This window comes from Henckelia pumila, chromosome 1, assembly GCF_033568475.1.
Source record: "Henckelia pumila isolate YLH828 chromosome 1, ASM3356847v2, whole genome shotgun sequence".
In the NCBI taxonomy this organism is placed as follows: Eukaryota; Viridiplantae; Streptophyta; class Magnoliopsida; order Lamiales; family Gesneriaceae; genus Henckelia; species Henckelia pumila.
Window position 1 is genome coordinate 76,461,702 of NC_133120.1, and position 26,218 is coordinate 76,487,919.

General features: G+C 35.6%; 2 protein-coding genes across 2 annotated transcripts; both read left to right on the forward strand.

Moving 5' to 3' along the window:
- Window positions 1-13,871: 13,871 nt before the first annotated feature.
- LOC140865633 (F-box protein At3g12350-like) lies at window positions 13,872-17,461 on the forward strand. The gene is made up of 3 exons (XM_073270326.1): window positions 13,872-14,146; window positions 14,268-14,778; window positions 16,979-17,461. Exons 1-3 carry the CDS (start codon window positions 13,872-13,874, stop codon window positions 17,459-17,461), a joined length of 1,269 nt encoding a protein of 422 aa, XP_073126427.1.
- A 2,301-nt stretch (window positions 17,462-19,762) lies between these two features.
- On the forward strand, window positions 19,763-21,681 carry LOC140876200 (F-box protein At3g12350-like). The gene is made up of 2 exons (XM_073280108.1): window positions 19,763-20,696; window positions 21,200-21,681. Exons 1-2 carry the CDS (start codon window positions 19,839-19,841, stop codon window positions 21,632-21,634), a joined length of 1,293 nt encoding a protein of 430 aa, XP_073136209.1. The 5' UTR covers window positions 19,763-19,838; the 3' UTR covers window positions 21,635-21,681.
- The last annotated feature ends 4,537 nt before the right edge of the window (window positions 21,682-26,218 follow it).

Sequence of the window (26,218 nt, forward strand, 5' to 3'; positions counted from 1 at the left end):
TCTACCAAAGATTTGAAACATTTAAAGACAGATAAGACATCCGATTTATGTTTTAAAATATACAACCAGATATATTTGATATAGTGATGAACAAATATAACATAGTATTTATACCCATCATTTGAGATAATCGGAGAGGTCCAGACATCAGAAAAAATTATATCAAGAGGGAATGACGAAGTAAGGGAAGAGTCATGAAACGGAAGTTTGTGACTTTTATTGCAAAAACACGAATTACAATGAAATTGACGAATTGAAGACGAACAGGACACAGACTTAGACACAACTAAATAACGTAAAACTCGAGCAGACGGATGACCTAAACGACTATGCCAGGTAGGGAGCGACATGACAGAAGCGGAGAGTGCCAGTGGCGGAAAAGACGAAGATGCAGACCATGAGTAGACACCGCCTTTAAGTGGACCCTGATGGAGAATAGCCCCCGTGCGAGGATCATTCACCTGAAAATCAGAGGAAGAGAAAATAACAATGACATCATTAGTTTTACAAAGTTGAGACACAGATAACAGATTTTTGTTAATGGAAGGAACGCATAGGGCGTGTGGAAACAAAAGCTTAGAGGAACTAGAGCGTGGTAGGAGACAACCTGTGTAAGTGATGGGGAGACCACTGCCATCACCAACAACAACGCCATCAGAGCCAGCATACGGAGTGTGGAGAGATAGGTTAGAGAGATCTGCAGTGACATGATGCATGGCGCCAGAGTCTAGGAGCCAGTCAGACGATGCAGGCAAGGCAGCAGTAAAAGCGGCGGCCGAGAAAAATGGCGAACTCGGGGCAGCGCGTGGTTGACCACCGTGGGGCGCAGAAGACGGAGCTGGCGTGAATTGAAAGTCAGGACAGCGCCGAGCAGAGTGACCCTGACGACTGCAGAGCTGACAGTGCCCCAGATACGGACGCGAGAAACGCTGGCCTTGCGCCTGGGCGGGCTGGAGTAATGCAGGCCACGGATTCCAGGCATCGCCGTGATGAGGCTGGGCAGTGGAGGCGCCGAGAACATTAGCGGGTGGCGGGCGGAGGCCTTGATGGTTGGAGCGCTGGGTCGAGTGGGCTGTCGCCGGAAGGGCAGAAAGAGAGCCCCGTCGAGCCAGAAGATGAGCCTCATGATTGAGAAGCTTTTTATGGAGCTCCTCAAACGAGATGGCAATGTCACGGGCTTGAATGGCATGAGCAAGCTCCTTGTAATCATCATCAAGGCCATGCAGAACTTTGATTGTAAGATCTTCAATGTCGAGCGGAGCATTCATGAGGGTCAGTTCATCAGCCTTTGATTTGATGAACTGCATGAATTCAGTGATGGTTTGGGATCCCTTGACCGGATTCCGAAGCTGTATGTTGAGTTGAGTGATGCGACCACGAGAGGGCTTGCAACAGGTATTGGCAAGAGTGGTCCATGCGTCGGCGGCAGTGGTGGTAGTAGCAATAAATGGAATCAAGGAGGGAGAGAGGGACCCAATGATGATGTTCAAAATCAACTGGTCCTGACGGATCCAAGTGGTATACGCATGATTCAAAGAGGAAGTGGCAGGAATGGCGGTGGCCGTGGCCGTGGCCGGCGTCGCAGTGATGAGGATGGTCCGTGGTGGACAAGGGTAAGATCCATCAATAAACCCAATGAGATCATGACCAGTGAGGAGGTTCATGAACTGGAGACGCCAGGAAAGATAGTTTGTGGATGTCAGCTTCAAAGGCGCATGAGCAGCAACATTGAAGAAGATCAGAAGCGTGATAGCCGGACCGGGTGCAGCAGCCATGGTAGTCGTCGGAAAAAAAAATTGGAAGATTAGGGGCGGCGGCGGCGGCGGCTTGGTATGGCTAGGGTTTAGTGGCGTAGGCCGGGAGCTTTGATACCATATAGAAACGTTTGAGGAATATGTTTTTCATATGTTCAGAAATAAAGATACAAGTATATTTATATACAATCTCACGAGATAGAGATAAGAAAATAAATAAATAAAAAGATACAAAAGATATACACAATATTTATAAAGATATATTTCCAATACTATTAGTATCACCGGTGATCCTACGTCGAAGAGGGAGAGGAAGAGGGAAAGGCAGAGGGAGAGGGAGACGTGGCTGCGCATGTGCAAATGGTCCTCGCTAAGTTTGTTTAAACAAAGGGATATATCGCCTACATCTTGGCTACCATTACTAGGACTCTGGAAGGTAACCTTGATACTTTTAACATTTCTGGTCAATTTACTCTCACGGCAAAAAATACAAAATTCATCCATTAACATTGTAGTGACCCGCACCGTGATCACCTACTAATCAGAACTTAAGCATGCAATTAATTAATAAAATAATATTAATCAAAGAAACTGCGGAATTAAATAAGTCAAATACCAGGTAAGCAAAACCTAGTGGTCAACCCCGTTATCCAGCCTTGGTCACCACCTAACCTCCCTGTCTCCGGGAGAACTACCTGCATCTGCCCCATGGAATAGGGCATCCAGCCAAGAAAAAATAACCGGAAGTGAGCCTAACATGCTCAGTACGAGAGTATGAGTATACGGTGTTATGTGTGCATGTATGCAAGTGAACTGGGTACCAAGACTCTCATGTCAAGAAAAAAGATCATAGACCGGGCCCAGGGTATATAGCACGTTGCGCCGTCGCATCAGGAGGTGGCTCATATACCCAGTGGATAATGGTGACCTGATACTAGTACATGTGTCCAACCATAAAGGTGACCTGACACAAGATTTACGTATCCAACCATCCACAAACTCGTAGGGTGAGCGCCCTACTACAGGATACCTCTAAGGTAAAAGCTCAATATGCTCATGTATGCAACATACAGTCATGACATGCTGTATATAAAGGCATATAAAACATGCAATCACATAATCCATGCAAACACATAATACATGCATACTCAATCTGGATATCTCGAATAATACTTCCGTACCTTTCTAAGGCAGATCCTAGAAGCTTCCATCTAGGTCCAAGCCTACCATGCAACACTACAACATAAATAACCATGCATTACCTAGCATGCCAAACATCACATACTAGGCTCTAAAAGCCTTAATTAAACTATAGCCTACTCCCTATTTACTATAGGGAACCAAATCCATACCTTCGTCCGTCGTCAACCCGCTGATGTCGCATGCCCCAGAGCCTGGGCATAGCCTAGCTACGACTCCTAGAAGCCTCGCCAGAGCTCCGCCGCCTGGCTGCTACTGCGGACACTGTCCGCTATAAAATAAACTATTTCCTACTCCAACTCTTAAAGAAAGAGTCCCAAAGCCCTTAAATAGAGCGATTACCGGGAGAGGAGAGTGAAAATTGCACTTAAAAATGAGGGATTCGGACCCCTATTTATAGGCTACGATTGGAAGCTCCGATCGGTGCATGTTTGCCACGTTTTGGACGGTCGAGATCGAAAGCTCCGATCGCAGGATCGGAAGCTCCGATCTCCTGCATCTGGCCACGTGTTTCAATCTCATTGACACCTGTTTCTGGTTGAGATCGGAAGCTCCGTTCTCGGATCGGAAGCTCCTATCTCGGATCGAAAGCTCCGATCTGCACGGTAGCTCCGAACTGTTTCTCATACTTCCGAACTGGTTTTGGTCCCCCGGGACCCCCGGGACCTTCCCCACCATTTTCGAACGTTTCGGATCTGATTTTCCACTTATTTTAACCAAATAAGGACTCCTTAAACATGTTTTGACACTTTTAAAATTATATGTCATTTTCTAACATGTTTAAAATCACTTAATCTTGTAAAATGGAACCGGGCTACTACATTCTCCCCCTACTTAAGATATTTCGTCCTCGAACAATCTTAAGTACTGAATGCAGTAAAATATTAAATAAACATCTTTTATTCAAACTGATTCATTTTACAAGTTACATCCTAAAAATACAACAATTCAAAATCGCTCTAAATAATCTGTACGCATACGACTCTCAAGTTCCCAAGTGGCCTCCTTAGTGCCTCGGCGCTTCCACTGAACTAGAACAAGAGGAATGGTCTTGTTGCGTAACACCTTTTCCTTGTGACCTATGATACGCAAAGGTCTCTCCACATATGTCAAATTCGAGTCCAACTGTACCTCAGACGGTTGTAAGATATGAGACTCATCCGCCATATACCATCGTAACAGTGAAACATGGAACACGTCGTGGATACATAGACAAATACGGGGGTAAAGCCAACATGTAAACCAGATCTCCAACAATTTCCAATATTTCAAATGGATCAATAAACCTAGGAGATAGCTTAACCAAATCTCAAAAATCCTGCGAAATGGTGAGACTTTCAGGAATACTTTCTCACCCACCTCAAACTGTAAAGGTCTGCGCTTGACATTAGCATAACTAGCTTGTCGATCCTGCGCAACCTTAATTCTCTTTTTGATCTGTCCAACAATATCAACAGCCTGCTGGACTAACTCTGGTCCCTCAACCTGTCGCTCCTCCACTTCCTCCCAGAACAGTGGAGTACGACATCGTCGCCCGTACAACGCCTCAAACGAAGCCATTCCAATACTGCGATGGTAACTGTTGTTGTACGCGAACTCAATCAATGGCAACTGATCTTGCCATGCTGGACCAAAATCCATAGAACATGCTCGCAACATGTCTTCAAGAGTACGAATCGTGCGCTCTGACTGCCCGTCAGTCTCTGGGTGATATGTTGTACTCAAATTAAGAGTAGTACCCATAGCGCGCTGAAGACTCCCCCAGAACCTGGAAGTAAACCTGGGATCTCGATCGCTGACTATGCTCACAGGTACTCCGTGCAATTGAACAATATCCTGGATGTACAATCGTGTCATCCTATCAAAACTGAAGTCTCGGTTATAAGGAATGAAATGTGCTGACTTGGTGAGTCGGTCCACCACAACCCAGATAGCATCACAATTCCTCGAGCTTACCGGTAAATGGGTCACGAAGTTCATCATGATCAACTCCCATTTTCACTCAGGAATGGATAAACTGTGAAGCAATCCTCCAAGTTGTCAGTGTTCTGCCTTGACCTACTGATACACCAAACATATAGAAGCATACTAATACATCTTCATTCCTTTCCACCAGAAAGAACCTCAGACGCAAATTTTTATACACCGAAAGGATTCGCATACTTTATGACTAACACTTGTCATAACAACTGTGACAACGTCGTTGTCCACAATTCTTGATTTCTTGAACCTCTCAGGTTTTCTTCTTGAAAAACATCAATACAATTATTCTGTTGATTAACAAATCGATTAGTGCAATCTCTAGTGCCAATTTATATTGACACCCATCTCATAACTTCAGATAACACCTGAAAATGAGAATATTGCTTATCCTCTCACAGATAATCATTTCTTGTTGAATCCTGACTTGCACTACTGGATGAACAAAACCGTTTCATCCCTCTTAGGCAAAGTCCTAAAACCAATACAACCTAGCAAAAACCCCTGAATCGATCTCATCGAATCAGACTTATCAATGCATCCATTAGACATCCTGAAAAATCAGTGACAACAATCTCGCTGGATCTGATAACCTTAGATCTCAGCTGCTGTCCTTTTTCCATGTCTAAACACTTGATGTTATCCTGTTAGTATTCATTAAAATTCAAATTCTTGCTAGATCAATTTCTGTCACTGAAGTCCGAGAATTACTTCAAATCATTCCTGAGAACTGAATATCTGAGTACTATACTCATCTTATCAGACTACCAAAAATTGAATAATTCCAATCGTTCTTTATGCAAAAGAATATTTAGCTCCTCCGTCACGGGGTTATAACATCTGTATCTACCTCAGACAAATAGTTGCAAATAGTCATTGGCACCAAACTTGCACCAATTTAACTGACCATTTCGAAACATACATGAACACCTAAGTGCCCAGCTTTCACTAACCAAGTGAATTCTCATACTGATGAATCCATGCTGTAACTTAGCAGGCTCATGGCATCTGTCAATAGAATCGAGTATCTTTTCAAGGTTATCAAACTGACATCAAACTATATTTTTAACATAATTATTGCAATGATATCTAGACTGAGTAAATTTTCCATCCTTTCCTGAAGTACAAAAGACTTCCAGAATATCAATGGAAATATACTCTCCCATGTCTATCGTTGATCACAGTTCACGTCTCCTAGTATAAGTCATCACAGTGCCCTGATAAAATTCTTCTTTGCTTGACAATCCATCGATCGAATTCCAATTCTTACAGGAAAATTTACCTAAGTAAACTCATCACTTAGAATTTCTTGTTCATCTCGTAATCAAGATCCTGATCACTAAAATACCTCTGATAGAATCAGACAATACTGATAAAACCTCCTGGTTCTCCCCCAGTATCACGTGCGAGAACTACCCGTCCAGAATATTCACTTGTCAAGGAATCCTTTCCAAGACTATTCTGTCCACGGAAACGAAAGTCTGTATCTCTGATGAAGTCAGACGATAACTCAAATCCCTTGGAACTAATCCAGTACCAAGTATAACTCCAGAAGACTCAAATAAATCCTGAATATTCTCCTGATAGTTATACCCATTGCTATGACTATACAAACAACGAGACTGAGGTAAGTCTTCCTATAATGCCAAACTGGAACAAAAGAATCCTTCCAGAGTACACCGGCAAAAGGTCGCACTTACTATACCATCTCGGAACCCGACAGTCAAGAGCACCCTGGCATAACTCATCCCTGAGTCTCTGATATTATGCAATCATTCCTTTGTGGACCAAAATCATTGGTCAAGGAAAATTCTCTGTAGAGGCACAAATCAAATCCCGAGTCTGCAAGCATCTGATAATTAAATCTTGTTGAATATCAATTCAACTAATCTCCTGGATTAAATCTCGATATCACAAATCAAGATCAAAAACTTATCTACTCAGAACAATTACTTGTCAAGGAAAAATCCATTCCAAGACTGTTCTGACAACGGAACATCTTTATCTTAAATAAACGATAACTAAACCTTGATACCACACCTGGTATCTGTCCTATCCAAAGTCATATCCTGTTGTGACTGTTGCCAAATTTCTAAACTGAGTAGCCTTCCCTATATAGTCCCTGGAGCACCAAGGCCTCCAAACAATCTCCGAAGTATAGAAACTTCCAGAGGAATAACCGACTAAGGGTGGCGCCCCCTCATGTCTAGTACTGGTCACAATCCACAACTCTTGGTATTAGTTAATCTGTCATTCTGATGAAAATCCATCATCACTAGGTAACAACCTAAAAGGATCAAAGCAACCAACTGTTCTAAGAAAATACGTCTAGAACAAACATTCATGTGTCTTGATGAGTCACATCATCACTGGCAAACATTTGGCTTAATAGAATATTCTAGGTAAAACATCTAGAACTATTCATTGAAAACATGCAAAATTCCCAAGTACTCATTTAAAACAATGATCAGTCTTTTATTCAAAATAACCAAGTTAATCTCAAAGATTACAACACTAGAACCACAAATCCAGGTTCTAATACAATCTTTATTACAATCCCATGTAATACATAACTTAATCAAAAGATTACACTGAAAGATGTACAATACAACAATAACTGAGTACATCAAATACTGAAATCTTTAATACATCTGATTACAACTGAAATACTGTTTACAACCAAATACAGTATTTAAATTCATGCGGAAGTCTTTCATTCCGTCTACTGATCTTGAACGTGAAGTTTCCCGTCTGCTACTCATGTCAGCAGAACTTCTACCTCACAAGATCTCAAAGAATAAAATCTTGCTAATCTACCGGATCCTTCCAATATTGTTGGGTTCCTTATCTGGTAGATGAGACAAGATTTTCCCGTCAATCTCTCCAACTACTAGAGGAGAGTCTTCCGGGGTGGCTTCCTTGGTCGACTTAGAATGGATGACTACATGTCACACATTCCTTTCAACCTGGAGAAGCACCTGGCATTGAAAACTGGATCTTCTCTACCAGCTCCATCCTGCTGGGATCCACATAATACGAACTTCTGCTGCCAACCTTGGCAATGACGATCTTGGAAAAGCCTAGACATCCTGCTATTCCAATTCCTGATACTGCTATCGTTATTGAATCCAACTTTTAATCCTACAAAAGATAACCCAAAATCAATACTATGTCCCAAAGAATCTTATTGCATGCTCTGATACCATAAATGTAGTGACCCGCACCGTGATCACCTACTAATCAGAACTTAAGCATGCAATTAATTAATAAAATAATCTTAATCAGAGAAACTACGGAATTAAATAAGTCAAATACCAGGTAAGCAAAACCTAGTGGTCAACCCCGCTATCCAGCCTTGGTCACCACCTAACCTCCTTGTCTCCGGGAGAACTACCTGCATCTTCCCCATGGAATAGGGCATCCAGCCAACAGAAAATAATCGAAAGTGAGCCTAACATGCTCAGTATGAGAGTATGAGTATACGGTGTTATGTGTGCATGTATGCAAGTGAACTGGGTACCAAGACTCTCAGGTCAAGAAACAAGCTCATAGACCGGGCCCAGGGTATATAGCACGCTGCGCCGTCGCATCAAGAGGTGACTCATATACCCAGTGGATAATGGTGACCTGATACTAGTACATGTGTCCAACCATAAAGGTGACCTGACACAAGACTTACGTATCCAACCATTCACAAACTCGTAGGGTGAGCGCCCTACTACAGGATACCTCTAAGGTAAAAGCTCAATATGCTCATGTATGCAACATACAGTCACGACATGCTATATATAAAGGCATATAAAACATGCAATCACATAATTCATGCAAACACATAATACATGCATACTCAATCTGGATATCTCGAATAATACTTCCGTACCTTTCTAAGGCAGATCCTAGAAGCTTCCATCTAGTTCCAAGCCTACCATGCAACACTACAACATAAATAACCATGCATTACCTAGCATGCCAAACATCACCTACTAGGCTCTAAAAGCCTTAATTAAATTATAGCCTACTCCCTATTTACTATAGAGAACCAAAGCCATACCTTCGTCCGTCGTCAGCCCGCTGATGTCGTATGCCCCAGAGCCCGGGCATAGCCTAGCTACGACTCCTAGACGCCTCGCCAGAGCTCCGTCGCCTGGCTGCTACTGCGGACATTGTCCGCTATAAAATAAACTATTTCCTACTCCAACTCTTAAAGAAAGAGTCCCGAAGCCCTTAAATAGAGCGATTACCGGGAGAGGAGAGGGAAAATTGCACTTAAAAATGAGGGATTCAGACCCCTATTTATAGGCCACGATCGGAAGCTTCGATCTTCTGATCGGAAGCTCCGATCCGAAAGAATATGCACTTAAAGCCTGGTGGTGCATGTTCGGAGTCTTGGTACCATTGAGGAGATCTCTCAGGCTCTGCTCTGGCCCAGCCATACTCATGGTCTTCTCTCCACCTGGATAGAGGAGTTTCATGTGTGTAAACCAAGGTGTGTGAGGAAAGTTTTTTTTATACTTAATTTCAATAAAAAAAATCTAATAAATTTATAGCAATAAAAATAAATAAATAAAATGATTGTATTATATATTAAATATAAATAATTAAATAAAAAAGAAAAGAAATATAGATAGTGGAGAGAAACAGTTTTAATGTGTGTGTTTTTTTAAAATATATTTTTTAATATTTTTGCATACCAAGAGACAAACTAAGAGTCTCTTGCATAATAATAGTAATAGATATATATATATATATATATATATATATATATATATATATAACTATTCCATTACATTAATAATAATATACCCTTTTTGGTAATTTTGTTAATAAAAATATTTTAAAATAACAAACACATCAACATCTTTAAGTGAATTAAAATAAGTTTATCCAAACAATTTAACAATTTATTTTTAATATAAGACCTAACAGCTTATAAACTCTTAAAACAACTTATAAATTTTAGGAGCTTATAAGCTATTTTTACGGGAAAAATCCCGGTTCAGTCCTAAATATTTGAACACATTCCCGGTTCAGTCCTAAATGTTTGAACGTTCTCGGTTTGATCCCAAATGTTTTCCAAAAATTCTCGGTTCAGTCCTAAATATTTTTATGTTTTCGGTTTGGTCCCAAATGTTTTAAAAAGTTTCCAGTTCAGTCTTAAATATTTTACGTTCCAGATTTCGTCTTAATATTTTTCAAAATTTTTCGGTTTGGTCCTTCCATCTACAAACAAAGCGTGATAAAAAAAAACTTACAAACAAAAGAAAAGGTTAAATAAAATAGAAGGTAATAATAATAATAATAATAATAATAATAATAATAATAATAATAATAATAATAATAATAATAATAATAATAAATGAACAATAATTTCTTTCAAATGAAAATATAATATAAATTATGCAAAATAAAATTATAGAATAAAAAAATAATTGAACCGTGCAATCTTATAGTTAAAAATATTATCAATCACAAACAAATAAACAAATATTTTAGCAAATAGCTAGTATTACTTATTTCACAAAATATTTGAAATTTTCAATAAATTTTTCAAGAGAAGAATACTTATGGTTAACAATTGAGAAAATATAATGAATTATTTGATCACCGTTAAAGTAGTTATATGAAATTAAATTTTATTTAATAGTAAATATTTCTCAAATACTAATTATTTAAATTATAAAAAGAGTTTTAAAAATATATATATCTTTTTCCAACCTCCAAATTTTTTCTTAAATGTGCAAGCATCATGAATGAGAATATAACAAAATTAATAGAAATGTGAAATAACATCATTAAATTTTAATTCCTCAAGTTTCGTTTATTTTATTTAAGTTTTTATTTTGTAGCATCATGAATTTAATATTTTCATTTTAAACATTGTGTAAAATTGATTTGAATTTGGATAAAAACTCTAATAAATTTGTGTTTTATTTACAACTTGTTTAATGTTAAATATATAATAAATAATATAAAACTCAATCATAAATGATATAACACTACGTGGTGTTAGTTTTAACACACGAGTAGATGGAAGGATAAAATCGGGAAATTTTGAGAAATATTTGGCACAAAATCAGCAATGTTAAAATATTTAGAACTGAACCGAGAACTTTTAGGAAACATTTAGGACCAAATCGGGAACGTATAAACATTTAGGACTGAACCGGAAACTTTTAGGAAATATTTAGGACCAAACCGGGAACGTCCAAACATTTAGGACTAAACCAAGAATGTGTTCAAACATTTAGGATTGAACCGGGATTTTCCTCCTATTTTTACCAAACTTGGTCTGATTCATGAAAATTGTTACTTTTGTCCCCACAAAAACTCCTATGAGACATAAGGGTGATCAAAATGTTATGAAAAACCGCTCAAACCGATCGACCCGAACAACATCACACAGCCGTGTTCAATCTTTTGACTAAATCGTGATTGAAAAAAAAAAAATCAAATTGCGTCGCATTTAATGGTGTGGTCACATTCTTTGTCCAAATTTGACCCAATTTCACACAACTTTCAAAATGATAGTACTAAATTAACGATGCTACAAAACAAAAACTTAAATATCGTATAACGGAAATTGAGGAATTAAAAATTAATGATATTATTTCATTTTTCTGTTAATTTTGTTACCCTCCCTTTTATGATTCATGCTCATTTAAGGGTTAAATTGAAGACAGGAGAAAAAAAAATCCTTTTTAAAAATCTTTTACAAATTCCAAATAAATAAGTATATGAGTCGTCGATAACTTGTAGCTCATTGGACAAGAAAATCTCAAATTTTGTACGAGGTCTCAGATTAGAGATTCAATTGTTTAAAAATCCCGTCTTCCAACTAAAAAAGAGAGTATATGAGCAAAATATACTTAAATAAAACCTTATTTCATCTCACCGCTTGACCGCTTCACCACATGTCAAATGATTTTTTTTTTTGTCAATTGTCAACCTTAAGTCCCTCTTTTCTTTGAAACTTTGTTAAAAACTTCAAATCTATTGTGAAATAGGTAACCCGCATTGGCTATTTGCTATATCATTTGTTACTTCCATTGTGATTGCTGCTATTGCTTAGAAATATAAGATTGCATGGTTCAAATTTTGATGATTGTTTTCTTTGATTTTTATGTTTATATAATATAATTTATACTATATTTTATTTCAAAGACATTATAATTAAGATCGTTTAATGTTATTGTAATTTTGGTTATATTAATCTATTGTTAATTTATATTTTGTTGTTAAATTGTGGACTACTCTCTCTTCATAAACCAAACAAACTGCTTCGCTATCCGAAACCGCACATCTATTTTTTATATAAAAATCGCGATTAAAAAATAGTTTCAAACCGAAAGGTACATATACAAATTGGTTTTAGTTTAGTAAGGAAATCATCCAAACTGCACCGTGATCGCTTGTAATGAGACAGTATCATGAATCAATTTTGTGAAACAATGGTTCGACTCAACTCAACTAATGAAAAATATAAAAAACAAAACAAAGAACAAAAAGAAGAGGAATTAACTGGGAGACTGGAAGTGCGGATAAATATTTTAGTTACAAAAATAAAATAAAATAAAATACTTTAGTGGAGATAATGAAATAACGTGGGAAGTAACTCGGAAAAATAGCATGTTGACAAGACAAGTGAATGAGGTCCTGAATATTTGATTTGATGATAGAGTTTCATAAATTAAATCCCTGTCGACCTATGTAAATTATCTATATAATTAAACCGTTCACAAAGTTTACTAATAATAGAACATGACCTAAAAACAAATAAAATATCTTTATATCCAAAAAAAACTCAAATTAAAATTAAAAATTATTACATAAAATTTTTATATTATGTAATCAGTTTGGTATGGTTTTCTTACGGTTTGGTTCTACTTAAAACTTAAATCAAACTAATTTTTTCGGCTTGATTGATTTTAAATCAACCTAGACTATGATTGACTGAAAACGAAGAACTGATCTAAATTAATCATGTGGTTAATTTGATTTGATTTTACAGTGTGACGAACACCTTTATTTATATATCGTTCTATTGTAAAACATCTCCGACATACTTGATCATTAAAATATAATAAAGTAGTATGAAACTTAATTAGTCATTTGGTGTCTATAAAATTCATTAATGTTTATCTTTTGTAAAAAAAAATGTTGTTTATATATAAAAATCTATGCAAAGTTTGTATATTCCATCCATGGAGTGAGAAACTTTCAAGCAAGGTACGTAGGACGATGATGAATATATAGTGCATGAATACAAATTATACAACGGGACGCTCACCATTAACTAATGAAAAATTATTAATTGACAGAATATTACATCAACGATCCAATTAGGAAAATTTATAATAATAAAAAATTTTCGAACGCAAGCTATGTTTACAAGATTAAAATATCTTAAAATTAATTAATCAACTTAAATTATTATAAACTAAACTATAATTGATGTGCATGAAACAATTTTTTTGATCCACAAAAACTCCGACTCGACCTGACACATTTATTTTTTATATTAAAATATTACTTTTCATAAATGTATCGATTCGATTGACACATCTCATGAATTTCAAAAATCCTATATATATATTTAATCTGAAAACATACTCTTTTAGCCCAATCAGTTTTTGAGTTATCGTCGAATTTAGAATGGTCTGATGAAAATATTCCTAGTTGGGTTTGTTGAGCAGTTGCTTAAGATATATTCCGGTTTAATATATTGATTTGGTTTGGTTTAAAAAAAAAAAGAAAAAAAAAAGATGGAATAACATATAATTGGAGATTAAAAAATGTTTGCAAGTTCTTGGTGTGCACGGTTCTTGGGGACTACGTTTTAGATTCCGTGGAACAGTACTTGTTTAGGCATTAACAATTATAAATATATTTGGAATTGTATTTGGATCCATAAAAAAATTCATGAAGTTTGGTTTCACAATGGAATCGATGCTATTTTCATTCAGCGATTTCCCGGAGAATGTGCAGCTCCGAATCCTTTCATTCCTCGACCCATTCGAGCTTCAGACCTTCGCCGGAACATCCAAGAAATACCTCGCACTCTGCCGTTACGGTGAGAGGCCATTGATAGAAAGAAGTGGTCTTCCGGGCCAATGGCTGGTTTCTCAAGTGCAGCCGCCGATGGGGCTCCCGGACCCAAATACAGAAATGGGGCGGCGGCAAAATCTCTTACAGAAAGCTCTTCAGCTTTCTCGGTAAGCACGAAGACATCATCGGATTTTGGCAAGCCATGTTTAGTAACTCTTCATTATCCACTTCTTCATCTCCTGCACTCGTGTTCTTCGAATGGGGATCATTTTACATCACCGGATACAGGATGTCACAATCCGAATGTGGAGGATGCTACTGCGTGATGAAGCGACCCTTCTTGTGGATGACCGTGACGTCTGATGGAAAAGCTCGGACTTATCTAGACACCACTACCGGGAGTGTTTCTTTAACAGAGGAGGATCTGTCGAGGGAAGATTCCGAGAAACTGCGCAGTGGACTGATTCTCGTGAACATTCGTGTTCTATTTTCTGAACTGTCAGTGGAAGAGAACCACCAGTTTTTCGAGTTCAGGAGGCGATTGAGCACGAGGAATGGGCGGACGGAGATAGAGAATGTTTACAGATCTCCCCCTGATAGATTGATGACAGAGATTTACAAGATTCTCGCGGACAAGATTAGTCTCAGGGGTGATGCTACATCCAACAAGGAGAGGAGGAGGGAAAGGCAGAGGGAGAGGGAGAAGTGGCTGAGAGTGCGCGGATGGGACTCGCAACATTTTTTTAAACCGAGGGATTTGTCTCCTACACCTTCCCGACCATTCCAAGGACTCTGGAAGGTAACATTCTCGTGTTTAACTTGAATTTCGAGATTGTTAAAAATATCCCTTAAACGACCTATTAATTCAGCCTATTTTGAATATACTTAGGTTCCATCCGAAAAGGGATGTTTATTGAGCAGTGTAATAATATTGTTTGAATGGTTTATAACTCACTATTACTTTTTCAATTATAGACACTAATCTGATGATAGTTTTTTCAAGGTAGCCTCTTTCGCTCTTTTTTTAGGTCACTCACTTCTTTCATTTCATTGATCTACTCTTGATCAGAACACCAATGTTAGGTTATCAACCTAGAAGTGTTCCATCCCAAAATGCGCTTTTGGGTGGTATAGTATGAAGAGTTTATTATTCATTTTATTGGTTTTAATACTCAATGTGAGACAATTATAACACACTTCATGTTTTTAAATTTTGAGCACACACACCTTTGTCTATATGATTTCAAAACGTATGTGTGCTAAAGATTTGAAAACATGTCCTTAGAAATTTCAGCAATCTCGTGATTTCATAGACACAATTTACGTTATTAACTCTAACTTTAATTTCAAAATGGAACTTGGTCCAGTGACTCTCACCGAAAAAAATATATCTAACTTGGTTTATTTTTGGGATCTGTCGATGATACCTCATTCGGAAATTCCAACAGCTCAATTTTTTTGCTCACGAGATATTCGTGTAAACATTTTGCGTGAAAAACAAAAAGCAATCATATCTAGCACAAGGACAACAACGACAGAACCCTATTTTTTGTTTCTTGTTCAATAGTAACTAGTAAGTCGTCGAATATTAGTCATACTCCAATAAATTGGGAGAGGATCCCCTGATGTTTTGGTCAACACAGCACATGGTGCTGTGCACCAAACGGCACCGTTTATTTATTTTTTTTTTTCGTTTTTTAACATTTTTTGTCATTTGTTTCAGTAAAGTTTTATAAGTTTTTGACAACGCCTGCGTGGCAACCAACAACACTGTTTTCCTTTTTTTTTTCCTTGTCTTTTTTTTTTTTTTTTTTTTTTTACAATTTTTTTGGTCGTTTGTTACAACAATTTTGTTTTGGATTTTGACATAGCTTGCACAAATACGTGCACAACTTTGGGTTAAATTTATTTCATATGAAACAACACACACACATATATATATATAGTTTAATTACATTAATTTAAATTAATGCTTTTAAAATTAAATATTATTTTATTAATAATAATATATTTATCCGTTATTTACAATTTCTTCTTATAATTTCTTCGAATTCCATGAGTACCGTCAATTTTTTTTTTTAATTTGTATTAATGGATTTTGACATGGTTTACACAAACACGTGCACAACTTTGGGTTAACAATTTCTTTGTATCATTTCTTCGAATTCATCGAGTATCGTCAAAAAAAATTTCAATGAATAAAATTTTTAACATAAGATTATTAACATGCTAATGCTTGAATTAAAATTGATAATATTTTCATCATGAAATATCAGATAAAACTAAAATTTAGCACTACATTTAGTTTATTTTCAAATTATTAAAAATATGTTTAGATTGTAAAATTGACATACCCAAAATATAGTTTATAAACAAACATAAATAATTCAAACAAAATGGAGGGAAAAATAAGGAAAAGGAAAGGAAAAAAGATGGGAAAAAAATAAATAATTGGACAAGTAAAATGAGGGACACAAAATAGGGAGAAAGAAATTGCCCCTTGTCAAAAACTTATAAAACTTTGTTAAAATAAAAGACAAAAAAAATTGTTTAAAAAGGCAAAAAAGAAAAAAAATAAATAAACGGCACTGTTTGGTGCACATCAACGTGTGCTGTGTTGACCAAAACTGCAGAGGATCATCTCCCCAATAAATTGTTCTATTTTATTTTAATTTTCAGTCAGTTCTCGTCGTAACACATAACTTTGTACGGTCTCAATGTCATATCAATATTCAGTTGAAAAATACTAAAAGTAAAAGATAAAATACCCATTTTTTGGAAGAAAAAAAAAAGGAAATAAAAAAAAGAAGCTAAACTATGATTAAATTTTTGGACTAATTTGTAGGACAAAATTTGTAATCCTCTCCCCCTTTATAATGTATATATTAATTATTTAGTGTAGAACGTGAGCAGATGTCTGATAAAAAATTGATTGGGGCCCCAATATTTTAGAGGAGATTAATTAATGTTATAATGATTTATTTCTCTTTATATCGTAGGGTGTAAGTCCGGATGGAAGCTTGAATTTTTATAAAGTATGCTATGACGGCAGGCGGGGCCATATTTTTTGCGGAAACATCGGAAGCACTTGCACTCTTGAACCTTTAAATGAGATCGTATTCACAACTCCATATAGAGTTTTCATCGAACCTCCGTATCCTCCCGAAGAGGAATCGATGTACAATTCTCGCGTTCATGTTCGACCTCCTCCGTGTGCAGAACCTGATCAACCTGACCACAATCATCACGTGACATCTTCATACGACCAAGATGTTGTACGCATGTATTATGCCAAGTCAAATAATGACATGAATCCCCTACATTTATTATTTGATGAATATGATGAGGCTGATGGGAGAATTTACGAGGAGGCTGGTGGGAGAATTTGGGTCTATGCAGATGGGACGTTTGGATTTGGGTTTTTTCAAGATGATTATATTGTTCATTTGAAACCTATGATAAAGAATGACCGCCGATCTTGATAAAGTGATATTAATTAGGTCCTCTGTTGGAATTTCTCCTCAAGTATTACGATTCAGTCATTGTCATAAAAGTTTTCTCTATTGTTCAAGACACGGTTCACGAATTGGTTACTTCTTTTATCAATTCGACGGGTCTATCTTAAAATTCGTATAAGATTTACTATTGTCTATGATATTGACAATACTACGAATTAATAACTAAAATAAATAAAACACATAGATAATTATGTATAAGGAACTAGTACTTGTGCGGTGCTCAGGGCCAAATAATCACTAAAAAATATAATTCAGTTTACAAAAATAATACTAGTGAATTTAATGAAAAACCAATTTGTTCAACAAGTTGAGAAAATAAATTGCATTTTAAAAATAATCAGAATGATAAAAACTAAATGTCGCAAATCCAAAGTGCCAAAACTGAAGTAACAAAAAAATCTTCAAACAACTCGTCTGCACGATGTCATTTTCTATGTCTTCAACATGCAAGACAACACATCTAATGTAGCACGGCTCGGCTCAGAAAAAACTCTTCAATCCTCCTTATGTAATGCTCTCTCTCTCAATCTGATCGATCGCCACAATTGTATTATGCACGCAATAATCCTTTAAATAGAGAAGTTTTCAAGTCTTGATTGGATTGTTTAATTAGAGTCCTGCACAATAAGAAAACAAAGTTCATTAGATAATAAACACTTTTAAATGAGTAACACTCCTTTGAGACGGTCTCATCCGTGAGACGGGTCAACCCTACCCATATTTATAATAATAAGTTATATTTATAACATAAAATAAAATGTTTTTAATGGATAACCCATATAAAAGACTCGTCTAAAAAAAATGAACCTTGAGATCGTCTCATAGGAGTATTTGTCCTTTTAAATACAAGGAATCCGTTTTCAATTAAAGATAATTGTCAGTCTAAGAAAGGTAAAACTAATAAATACAATCTTCTCAAAATAGGAAAATATCATTAAATCATTTATGTCTTGTTATTCCTTTCGGTGTCGATGCTCGTTAGACGATGTTCATGATTTCCTAGCTGGTTGGGTTCAGAAGGACCGAACTCATCTTCGGAAGTTCAGATATGATAGATAGGTCCGAACTGTCCTTCGGTGGTTTCGAACCATATGATGCTTAATCACCCCAATTCGATAAATTAATGACTATCATAATCATGTTCAAACAGTACTTCATTCAATATTGAAACTGGATAATTACAGAAAATCTTGAAAATAATGAAAAAATACTGAAATTTATTTTTATTCAATGATAAAAATTATTTTATATATCAAAACTACGTATTTATAAAACAAACTCACAATGAAACCGATAAATTTTTCCGCAAATTCAAAATTCGTAATTATTGAAATTAAAAGGATACTATATTACTATCATGCCTGGAAAACAAGGAAATCAAATCGGAATAAAAATTTAATTTTCATAGGCCAATTTATTGCAAAACAAAAATTTTAGAAAAAAAAAAATAAATAACATGAATTTGTTGTGATAATTAAAATTCAATTTATACCAGCATACATGATTAACTAATTGGGAAAATTGCTTTTTTGGTCCTGCTTGTTTGTTACTTTGCGTTTTCAGTCCATTATATTTTTAAATTTCAGTTTTAGTCCGCTATCTTTATTTTTTTTTTGCAATTTTAGTCTTTTTTTCTGACGTGACACCACTTCAGTGCTGATATGGAGCTTACGTGTACAGTGTCACGTAAGCATTTTCGAATAAAAAGGACCGAAATTGCCAAAAATCGGAAAATACAGGACTAAAACTAAAATATGAAAACATAGTGGACCAAAATCACAAAGTGACAAACATACATAACCAAATTTGCAGTTTTCCCTTAACTAATTAGATGACAAAAATCCAATATATACAAAACATGATGAAAAGTACTCTACTCTCTTTATCTATTCTATTATGTAAAATATAATATATAAACATGACAGACCCAATTCTGATCAAATTTTGAGAGCCTACATATCTGTAAATCTTGACATTTAGATGTATTTTTTGAAGTCACCTTCTGAATAGCATGAAACAGAGTACGAGACTTGGCCGGCTTCTACGAGGGACGGATTAGAGTGTTAATTGAGTTGTCACTTGTCATTAAAGAATAGCTAAATTTAGTATTTGTTTTCTTATATTAAAAAAAAAACCATAGAAATGTTATGCATAGAGATGTTTGCTTCACTCACAAGCAAATTTTTATTGGCAATTTGGCAATAAATTACTCTTTCCATAAAACTTGATCCCCACGTAGTGTTGAATTGAACAATTCTCAGGCATTCAACTATATAAATATATCCTATCAACTCCGGTGAAAGATCAATAACAAAAAAAAAAAAAAAAGTTTGCTTAAAAAATGGATTCAAGTCTTCCATTTTCATTCAGCAATTTCCCGGAGGATGTGCAGATACGAATCCTCTCATTTCTCAACCCACGGGAGCTTGAGTCGTTGGCGCGAATCTCCACCAGATTCCTCGCTCTCTGCCGTGACGACGAGCGGCTTTGGTATCTCAAGTGCAGCCGGCGATGGGGATCCCATACTCAAATCAAGAAATGGAAGATCTCATACAGACTACTCTACCACTTCCTGGAAAACTACGAAAACCTCATCGGATTTTGGCAAACGGAACCTTACTCGACAATGTCCCCGCCGCAATCTCCATCATCCATGGCACTCTTCGAATGGGGTTCTTTTTATATCACCGGATACAGGATTTTGCTGTCGAAACATGGCGTGACCAAGAAGCCCTTCTTGTGGATCACCGCTACGTCTGATGGGAAAGCGATGAGTTATCTAGACACCGATGGGAGATTTTCGCTAACGGAGAAGGATCTGTTGAAGGAAGATTCCGAGAAACTGCGAGGAGGTGGGCTTATTCTGGTGAATGTTACATTTTGTGGAGATGAATTCCTGGGGCTTGGGGAGATTCCCGAGTATTTCGAGTTCAGGAGACGATCGAGTACTCTGGTGGAGTACGAGAACGAGAGTGTTTACAGATCTCCTCCTGATGAATTGATGACACAGATTCATCGGACACTCGCAAATAAGATTAGTGTTACTGGTGGTGACCCGACCTCAAGGAGGGCAAGGAAGAAGGGAAGGCAGAGGGAGAGGGAGAAGTGGCGGCGGGTGCCGGGATGGGCGAGGCAAAGTTTTCGGAAAATAACTGAATGTTGTCCCACTCCTTTCCGACCATTACAAGGACTTTGGAAGGTAACTTTAACACTGAGTGCCATCAATCAGTACATTTTTTTTTATTGAAAAAATTGTTTTTTTGGTCATGTATGTTTGTTACTTTGTGATTTCAATTTTTTATATTTTTAGATTTTAGTTTTAGTTCGCTATCTTTATTTTTTGGCAATTTTAGTTTTTTTTCCAACGTGACGCTGACGTGACACCAATTCAGTGCTGATGTGGAGCTTACGTGTACAGTGCCACGTAAGCATTTTCGAATAAAAAGGACCTAAATTGCCAAAAATCGAAACATGCAGGACTAAAATTGAAATATAAAAGCATAAAGGACCAAAATCGCAAAGTGACAAACATGCATGACCAACTTTGCAGTTTTTCCTTTTTTATTTTCAGTTCTGATATTGTTCATATGTAATCGCATCGACAAAGGCGATCAAGGGACTCCACCTCTTTTATATATGTGACTGGTGTGTATTTTGGCGGAGGTTAATGTTTTAATGCTTTATATTTGGTTTTTGTTGTAGGGTATGGGTCCTGACGGAAGCTTGAATTTGTATCTAGTGTGTTATCGGGAAGAGTGGAACATAATTTTGTGCGAAAAGGTTGAAGGCTCATCTACCGAGCTTGAAGCTTACCGTGACATAGTATTCACAGCTTCATATACAGCTTTCATCGAATCTCCGTATTCTGCGGAGGAGGAATCCATGTACAATTCTCGTGTTCATCTTCGGCAAGCTAATCAAGCTGGACACATTGACGTGATATCTTCCGATGTGCTGCGCATATTTTATGTGCATTCAGATTATAACCCATATCCGTCTGAAAATTCTGATGATGCCGATGGGAGAATTTGGATCTATGCAGATGGGACGTTTGGATTCGGGTTTCTTCGAGATGACTGCATAGTCGATCTTAAACCTATGACCAAAAATGGGTGCCTTCTTGATATAATGATGTAAGAGGTTGGGGACCGATCGATATTTAGCCCATTGAAATTGATTGTAATTTGTAAGTACCAAGGTTTTCATAAATAAACATAATAAGATTCAAAGTAAAAGTAAAAACAATGAGAGATTAAGAAAAAAAAAATTTATGATGTAAGAACCCACAACCACCAATTTTCGGTATGCATTGGGTAAACCATCAAACTAATGTAATAGTATGCAAACTACGCTAGACAAGTAAACTGCATTAGACGACAAGCTAGTCCAAGAACGTGTTGGTACGTAGGGAGAATCGAACTCTTGATCTCTCGCCAAGTGTTCACATGATACTCCAACAACTAGGACATCCCTCGAGAGCGACTTTAAAAATTATTTGTTAATTATAGATATGCATGTCAGCTATCAAGTTTTTGCAAACACGATTCAAGTTATATTCATGTTTGAGTTTGATCGATTGGGGTTATATTGGTCTTTCTTTTTTTCCATTGATATTCACGAAAATCACAAGCGACGAAAGAATTTAATAAGCTGGGCTACATTTTTTGTACTCGACATCTTCCCTGTTTCTCCAGCCAAACAATTCACATGAGCTGCTTTGTTTGCGTCTCTGGAACAATAATTGATAGTGAGTTCGGGTGTTTGCAAGATTAGCTCGCGAGAATGAACAATATTGGGGCTACTGTCCGAATTGGTGTCCGCAACATGTCACTCTCAACCCAAATGTCACTCCATAATAAGCCTCAATGACAACTGTTTCGTACAGTACCAAATGGTTTGCACATGAATTTAATTCAATTTATAATAAAATACTCGTTTATCTACAGTCTAAACAGCCTTGGAGCCAAAGTTTTGACTGTAATGATAATGAACTTCGAATTCTGAATAAACAGCGAACAATAGGAACACAGCAACTTTAAGACTAGTCGAGACGAGAGATTCTCTCTATCAGTAAGACGAAACTGTCCGTTAACAGTGCTAAATGTTGGTGGCAATCGTCTCTAAGATACAACGACTTGCGAACGAGATATATCAACACAAAAAATATCTCGAACTTCAGCGAACTAAAATACGCAGCAACTTTCTTTTGTGAGAGATGGGAGAATATGTAGAAAAGCAGAAATCTAACGTTTGATGTTATCATATTTCAGAGTTCTCTCTTTCCTGCGTTATAACAATCATATATATAAACTGACTCCAAAAGAACATGTCTTAATTAATGCATTCAAATTTGTGTTTGAGATCTTAATTTTAGATAATGCATTCAAAATTAAGCATGATAAAAATAATTAACAAGCAGTGAAACATGAAATTCATATGTGTGTCTATGGAAGAAATTGCTTAATATGATAGATATATAAAACATAATGGTTAACGATTGAGTTAAAAATCATAAATAAATTGAGTTAAAATAGAACAAATTGATAGTATTATTTTTTTTTAAAAAAAATGATATAATTAGTAAATTAGCAATATCTTATTTATGTAATTAATAAATATAAATATCGCATGAAATACTAAATAGATATAAATCTAATTAAAAATTATAAAATATAAAATAATAATTAAATAAGAGGTTTGATCGATGGGGTTTCATAAAATAAAATTTGGCACCGTTTCATGTAATAAAGTGTTTTGTATTTAAATTATTGTGTCAAATTTGTGTTTGAGATCTTAATTTTAAATAGTGCATTCAAAATTAAGCATTATAAAAATAAGTAAGGCGTGGTGTTATATGAGAATGATGTGTGTGTCTATGGAAGAATGTCTTCTTATCCTTTTCATTTATTGTGTTAAATAAATAACGTAAATCTGTATTTTATTTGTTTTTTTGTGTGTTAACTAATTAATTGTATCCACATTGTGATTTGTACGTCTTTGAATTATTGTGTGAAATTTGTATTTGAGATCTTAATTTTAAATAGTGCATTCAAAATTAAACATTATAAAAATATTTAATGTGTATGATATTAAGTTCAAGATCGTAAATAAATTGGTTAAAATAGGTCGAATTGATTGTATTTTTTAAAAAAATATATATAATTAGCAAATTAGCAATATCTTATTTATATATTTAATAATAATAAGATATAAAATAATAATTAAATAAACGGTGCAGTCGATGTGGTTTTATAAAAAAAATTTGGCACCACATCATGATATAATGCGATCCAGTCTAAGATTTATTTTTTAATCGCGGTTTTCTTAAATAAATTGCAAATTTAAGTACAATGCGATCCGATTTGGGTTGTTCGAAAAATATATTGAGCATCAATACTAGATCAAATGTATTTTTCCTAAATATAAGTTCTTAACTAATTTAGATAGTGCATTCAAAATTAAGCATGATAAATTAATTAACACGTACAAGGCTAACAATTGAGTTAAAGATCTTAAATAAATTAGATTAAAATAGACCAAAATGATAGCATTCCTTTTAAAAAATATATAATAAAAAAAATTTTGGCCCATTAATTTGTTCATTTTTGGATTTTGGTAAACTAATTTTAAATTTTCGATGATTTTGGTCCAATTGCTGACGTGACAACTTGACAAGTCAGCATTTTCCGGTACCACGTTATATTTTCTCGACGTCACATCAGCATTTTTCGGTGTCACATCAACATTTGGACCAAAATAGCCTCAACTAAAAGTTAGTGTACCAAAACCAAATATTGAAAGTTAATGGACCAAAACCAAAAAATAGACAAGTTAATGGACAAAAAACACTATTTTCCCAAAAATATATTAAAAAGCATGAAGAAAATGGCAAAACCGCGAAAAAAAATCTAAGCCACTCCTCCTCCAAAAAAGATACCATAGAGATTGAAAATTATGAAAAGATTGCTGGTTTTAATTGAAGGATGAAGAATTTGAAACAAAACAAGAAAATGGTCCAAAAAGTGAAAATTAATCAGATAATAATTTTTAATATCAAGAGTTTAGAATTAACATTATGCTTTTCAATATTGAAATTTCTCAATGGAGAATTAATCTTTTGTTTTCCCAAATAAATCTATATAAGTATCTATATTCCAAACATTAAGTATTAGAGCAGTCAATTTGGGTTAGGCCCGTCGGGTCGGAACGACCCGCTACATAATTTAAGTGGGTTGAGTTAAAAAATTTTCAACCCAACAAAAGGTGGGCCAACCCGCCTAGGCCCGCGACCCACGCGGGTTGGTCCGCGGGCCTGGAAAATTAATAATTTATTTTTATTTTTATTGTAATATATGTATTTTTTAATAAAAGTTGTGAATTTTTTTTTGTATTAATTACTTTATATAAAATTTACACACATGAAATCAATAACTAAAATTTTTATTAATATGTTTCTATTAATATTTATTTATGAAATGATATTTATAATTAATTATAATATTTTTTATTTTTTTTATTTGTCATGAGCCAACCAGCAGGGCGGCCTGCCTAACCCGCAACCTACCTTGGGTTGGGTTGGGTTGAGGATTTCCAGCCCGCCAAGATGGTGGGTCGGCCCGCCATCAACCCGCCAAAATGTGGGTTTTTCGTGGGCCGGCCCACCCCGCCATGGGTTGGCTCGTTTGACAGCTCTATTATGTATTCCACTTGCAAGTAGAATGAAGCTTTTGTTTTAAAAAATAAGTCTATATAAATATCTAATTTTCATTAGCCTAAAAAATTTAATGTGTAAAGTCCAAAAAAATCCATTAAACTTGCTCACGATTATTTAAACATAAATTTTTAATGATTTTATGCCTTCAATTGTTTAAGTTATGATTTAATGATTATGATTTCATGATTATGTTTATCTTACATTTAACAATTTTGATTAAGTAAATGATTCCAGGTAGAGTTCGATTCTGGACTCGCGGGACGAGGCTAACCTAGGAACAAGATAATAGAGTACATTTTTACGAGTATTTTAAGTATGATATTGTTACATTTTTTATAAACGAGTCAAAAGATAGCATTTTTATCAGACGAGTCGAGATGTGTTTCTTTGACTGCATTTTAAGCAATCAATACGCGATGTGCATTAATTATGAAAACTACACTTAACAACCTTATACCCTACATGTTAGTGATTCCCTTGACATATTCTATCAGACTTCTTCGTTATTCTCCTCTTCCTTACACGTTTTTCTCCTCCCCCTCACTATTCATCATCTCCTTCATCAAATCCTTCAAGATTCAAGCGAGTTTTTGGTACCAGTTTTTAGTTCGTCCAAGGTTTAGCACGTCTTCGAAGTTCCGGATCAACTCCTCCTCCATTCAAGGCAAGTATTTAAAGAATTTTAAAACACCATTCAAGATATATCTATTTTGATAAAAAATGATGTGTGTTGATGAGTTTTATGCATGATTTTAAAGATTTAAGTATAAAAGCATGAGGTTTATGATATCGTGATATGTAAGTCGTTCTTATGAAATTCTTGATAAATAATGTGTGATGATAGATTCTTATGGTTTAGAGTTGGGAAAGGACTGATTTTGAAGGTGTGTGTTGAATTTTGAAGTGTTGAGTTAGTTTTAGTTAAAGCTTTGAAACGTTGCATGTGTTGGGTTGTTTCGGATTAGCAACACTTGTTACAATTTTGTGGATTAAGTCTATTGTAATAA

Excerpts from the sequence above, each read along its gene's own strand:
- LOC140865633 (XM_073270326.1), top strand. The coding sequence starts at position 13,872 with ATGGAATCGATGCTATTTTCATTCAGCGATTTCCCGGAGAATGTGCAG. Across the intron at positions 14,147-14,267 it reads AAAGCTCTTCAGCTTTCTCG|GATGTCACAATCCGAATGTG; the intron begins GTAAGCACGAAG and ends CACCGGATACAG. Across the intron at positions 14,779-16,978 it reads CATTCCAAGGACTCTGGAAG|GGTGTAAGTCCGGATGGAAG; the intron begins GTAACATTCTCG and ends TTTATATCGTAG.
- LOC140876200 (XM_073280108.1), top strand. The coding sequence starts at position 19,839 with ATGGATTCAAGTCTTCCATTTTCATTCAGCAATTTCCCGGAGGATGTG. Across the intron at positions 20,697-21,199 it reads CATTACAAGGACTTTGGAAG|GGTATGGGTCCTGACGGAAG; the intron begins GTAACTTTAACA and ends TTTTTGTTGTAG.